The 5,230-nt window shown below is 37.3% G+C and overlaps 1 protein-coding gene across 1 annotated transcript; it reads left to right on the plus strand.

Moving 5' to 3' along the window:
• Positions 1-4,557: 4,557 nt before the first annotated feature.
• LOC129248809 (uncharacterized) lies at positions 4,558-4,905 on the plus strand. Its single transcript, XM_054888423.1, has one exon. The coding sequence runs from the start codon at positions 4,558-4,560 to the stop codon at positions 4,903-4,905; it is 348 nt and encodes a 115-aa protein (XP_054744398.1).
• Positions 4,906-5,230: the final 325 nt, after the last annotated feature.

Below are 5,230 nucleotides of genomic sequence, written 5' to 3' on the forward strand. Positions count from 1 at the left end.
GTAACATATTATAGGACTCGTCACGAACAATTCTCCCAGCACTATACGAAGAAGAACAGTGTTTGTTATTGCAAAAACATTGCTGGTCTATTTAAACAGTTTGGTGAACCATATGATTCAAAAGAGTGGCTATTGTTCATAGACGGCAATTAATTAAGTTTAAAGGCCGTATTATTGCATATTGGCAACCAAAAGCCATCTATCCCGATCGCGCATGCAGTAAATGCGAAGGAAACATATGAGACAATGCAAAAATTGCTTGAATTAATTAAATACGAAGAACATGATTGAAAAATATGTACCGATCTAAAAGTCGTTGGAAAGCTATGTGGTCTACAACCTGGAAACACAAAATACTGTTGCTTTCTATGCAAATGAGATAGCCGAGCACGTCAAGACCACTACATCATAAAGGATTGGCCAGAACGAATCGCGTTTCAAGTTGAGGTGGATAACATAAAATACTCATACTCCGCTCCACATCAAGATCGGCCTTATCAAAAACTTTGTCAAGGCTTTGGACAAAGAAGGCGAAGCTTTTCATTATTTGAAAACAATCTTTCCACAGATTTCAGAAGCAAAAATAAAGGAAGGGATTTTTGTGGGGCCGCAAATAAGGAAAATAATGGTCAATACCCATTTCAAAGAACTATTGTCACCAGTGGAGGCAGCGGCGTGGGACTCTTTTGAAAAGGTCGTTACTTCTTTTTTAGGCAAACACAAAAGTCCTTCGAGCTGATAGAGAACGATTTAATCAAAAACAATGCGGAAATGGGTAAATAAAAAACACATATAAGACCGTTATATATACAATATATATATATATGTATATAAGACCGTTTTCTCAGTTAACTTTAAAACTAAACAAAAAATTTTAAAGCAAATTTTTAAATTTACATGAGAATATATAGCTCTTAATCTAAATTTATTGCCCTGCTCCGAACAAACAAGAACGACCAAAATTTGTTCTGAATTGGAAGATTAACCCAGCCTAAGAAAATTATATGCTAATGTGTCACTTACGTATTTATCTAATTCCTTTTTTAATTTTCTTTCAGGAGTAAATATGTCTTTAAAAATTCATTTTATGCACTCCCATTTAAATTTTTTCCCGCAAAATCTTGGCGACGAAAGTGACGAGCATGGCGAAAGGTTTCACCAGCAAATGAAAATGATTGAAAGTCGGTATCAAGGATTCTGGGATGTCGCTATGATGGGTGACTACTGTTGGTTTCTCATAAGAGAAACCGATCCTTATATAAATAAGCGTCAAAACAAGACACATAACTTTTTCAATTATAAAATAAGATCATAGAGTTAAGACAGAATACATACAGTACATATGCTATTATTTGTAGGATACTTAAGTTTTACTATATGGATATATTTACTTGAATGCTTGTAACTTTTGTATTAGTTCATCGATTTTGTTTAATCAAAGTTTATTTTTTTTGTAATAAAACAGAGCTTAGAGTGAAAACAAAAAATACACGAAAAAGTAAAAAGTTTTCGAGATCCTTTCTCTCAAAGTACAATTTTTTTTATATTGTTACTAAAAAAATTTAAAAAATCCGTTATGATAGTTCGTTATCTTTGAATCTGCAGGGCCTAGCAAAAAGTGTTTTACACACAGTTTATAGGAAATTTTATTACCTTTTAAAAGCTTTAAACGGTTTTGGAATCGCTCAATTCGTTTTCGAGATATATATGATTAAGTGGGCCCAATTTTTTGTTTTTTTGAAATAACGGTAATTCGTAAATATCTCAAAAACGTTACCATAGAATAAAAAATAACCTTGATTTTCGGAATCAGACGGTGATTTTACATAGGAATTTCATGACGGCGTCTCTGGTGCATTTTGGCTGTAAACCAGTGTTATTTATATGTATTTCGCGCGATGACGCAAATAAATGTTAACTAAAAGGAAAGTTGTGAAGTTTTTGTTTTTGTACTAGAAATGTTTCTTCCTGTTAGTTTAGATTTTAAATTTAGATTTTGCAGTCCGAAATAGCCAAAGTTAATTTACTAAAGAAAAAGTAAAAAGCTAAAAAGATTTGCATATTGCTGTGTCAGTCTCGTATTAAATAGCCCAAATAAAGCACAAAGATGTTATGAGAGGATAATTTCTTAAATAAACAGCTATTCACTAATTACACAGTACAACAAGTTTAAACAGCTTTTATAGCAAAATAATCAGATTAAAGTTTTAAAAGCAGAAATCGTGATGACAACTTTTGCTATAGAGTTTTTATTTTAACTCAAACGCTTCCCTTATGTGTTAAGTTTTTCACGGAATGGGGAGTTCCGATTAAAATAATAAATTTTCAAAAACAAGAACCTTGTAGAAATTTCAATCCTACAAATTTTTGGTGCACATATAGAGTCTTTCTTAAGACGCACCCAGATGTTGTTTTAAAGTAAAACAACTAACATTTAGATTACTTCACGTTTCACTATTTTTATTCAAAGTAAAAATTATATTTAAGAATCGACATCATTAAAATATCCACCGAGCATGTTTACAGGTAAAATCAGCCTAGCAGTCGATTCCTGAATGCCTAATTGTTAAGAACGCCAGGATATCAATGTTGAAGGTGGTTCAGCAACACTGCGCGCTAAGCAGCAATACTCTCAAGAGACCGTTCAGTTTTTGGTCGCCAGTCTTTTTTCGATCCTCGACAGAACTATTTTCTTGAAATAATGGCACCAGCTTTTAAATTGCCTACTCATTTGGATGATTATTTCCACTAAAAAAGTTACGAATTTTGTGACATATTGTTCTTAATAATATATAATAAGTTTCATTAATTTTGGCGCGTACTTCTACCGCATAAAATAGTTCATCTATATACTTGATACACGTGAAAGGGGACTAGGAATTATTCACTATTAACATCTAGGCGTCACGTATGAAAGACTTTATAATTTTAGTATATATACAATATAACTACAAATGGACTTTGATATGGCCGTCATCTTCATATATATGGCCATCATATCTTATGTAGTACTGAAGCAGGTATCTGAAGTAATCCATTTGTTTAGCACTCCATGAAAGCTATATAGAATAGTTAGGTAAATGAAATTCCAGCATCTATTCAAGCTTTAAGAATGTTAAGATATTACGAGTATATATCTAAAGTACATAAAAGAAAACCTACAGTATAAGCTATACTAGGCGTTTGTAAATGCCTACTATGTTTTTAAAGTAACCTAACCGATAACTTAAAAGGCTCATTTAAAATATTATAGAATAAAAAAAAGTTAATACAAGAGCTAAATATGTAAATTCAAAAAAAAAAAAAACTAATAATAATAAAATTAACCAGAACTTAGACAGGGTATAATATTCGTAAATACAAGAGGCTTTCACAGCAAGACGAAAAAATTAAAGGAAGAAAAAGTAAGACTTTATACGGAAAACTCGTAAAGGTTTCTCAATTATATGCGGTGAAAAACTGGTTTCACAAGAAATATAAATAATATGTCGCGTAAGCTATTTTGCTTCTGCGGTAATTGATTATAGATTCTAGAATTTTTTTGGTATACGAGTATAGGTACACTACTAACACCTTAACTCTCAATTCTATAATTTCAACGAGTTTAAGTTCTTTGCCAGTATGTGAGTATATTCAGTAAAAACTTTCCCTTGGGGGAGCCTGCTATCCCTATAGGGCGAGTCCCCGGGTGGTGGATAGGGGAACACCTCCAAGATATGGAAGGTAGAAGAGTAGGTCTCCCGCGAACCACACAGGCCGAAGACGTAAACTTCGTTAAAAAACTCCCTCAACCCAAGATTTGATGCGACCCGTGCCTATTGGGTGGGTTTGGCAGCCGGGGGACTAAATAAGGCTGTCTTCGAACGGAGCCCTCCTGATATCAGGCCGTCTCAGGTTGTAACGTTGGGCTTTCCATGGTATGGGGCGCTGCCATGGTCGACCGGTTATTTCCCCTTATTCCTCTTTGGTCACCGCGCATGGCGACATGCGCAGCTCCCTGGGCGGGGCAGGTGACCGTACGGACCAGATAATGAAAAGAAAAAAAAATAGAAAAATCGGATAGCGGCGAAAAACAGACGGACAAAGTGACGGGAAGACAGACGAACGCATCTACAGCACAGGAAAGACAAACGGACACACATACTAAGCGACAGGACAAACAATCGGTCATCCACGACAAACTGGAGATCGGATCTTCCTCGTACGATGAGCTCCTGGCCTCTAGCCAGGAAACAGTTCAGAGTAAAGCTGTGGGCCACAGCACGCCAACAACTATAAATAAACCGACAACATCCGCTAAAGCCATGGGGCAAAAGCGCGCTAATAAAGGCCCATCAAGGTATAAGCTCTATCAGAGGTATCTCGCTATCCATGGCAGGGTTCGTAAGAATGAGACTGAAGGTAAATCTCATCCCAAAGATGAGGCTGACAAGGCAAGGTGTCAAAAGGCGGTGGACGAATACCTGGCATTCTAAACCGGCCGAAAGACAGAAGCCAAAAAACGTAACCGTTCGCAAGACGAAAACAAGAGGGCAACGAAGAAGCACAAGATCTCAGATGGCACTGGTGGACGAAACTTCCAACCGCGGCAAACCTGTGCTTGACAAATCGTCGAAGATTGAGGCACGGCTATCTCGCATAATCGTCGACCATGTCATGGCGAACCCGGAGGGTCAAACGCCAGGTATCGACTCGGTGGAAGTGGTTCGCGGTTGCCGGGTAATCAAATGTGATGACCAGTACTCATTGCATTTCCTGATAAACGCTATTGGCGAAATTCAGAGCAGCTGGGAGGGCTTGAGGCTGAAGCTCATTCCAGCCAGCGAGATACCACCAGGGCCGAGGGCTCGCATCTGGATACCAAACATGGAGTTTGAAGCCAATCAGTTAATTCCCTATCTCTAGGCTCACAACCGTTCAGTGCCGATGACCGATTGGTCGATCATCAAAGCGGAGGCTCCGCAGAAGCACAGCGTGTCGTTCCTGCTTCAAATTACTGAAGAGAGCCTAAAACCACTGCAAAAAGTGGAAAATAAAGTTCGGTTCAGTATACGGAAGGCACAGCTAAAACACCTTCGAATCGCAGATTGTAAATGGAGAGATCAGACGAAATGCAAAATCAACATCATGTTATGACCCACCTACAACCTCAAGCAATCGTCGAAATTGATAAACATGAAACGACGGGACGCCTGTAGACTAACGGCAGTCAAAACTGGCTTCTGGTCTA

Source organism: Anastrepha obliqua, chromosome 5 (genome assembly GCF_027943255.1).
Source record: "Anastrepha obliqua isolate idAnaObli1 chromosome 5, idAnaObli1_1.0, whole genome shotgun sequence".
In the NCBI taxonomy this organism is placed as follows: Eukaryota; Metazoa; Arthropoda; class Insecta; order Diptera; family Tephritidae; genus Anastrepha; species Anastrepha obliqua.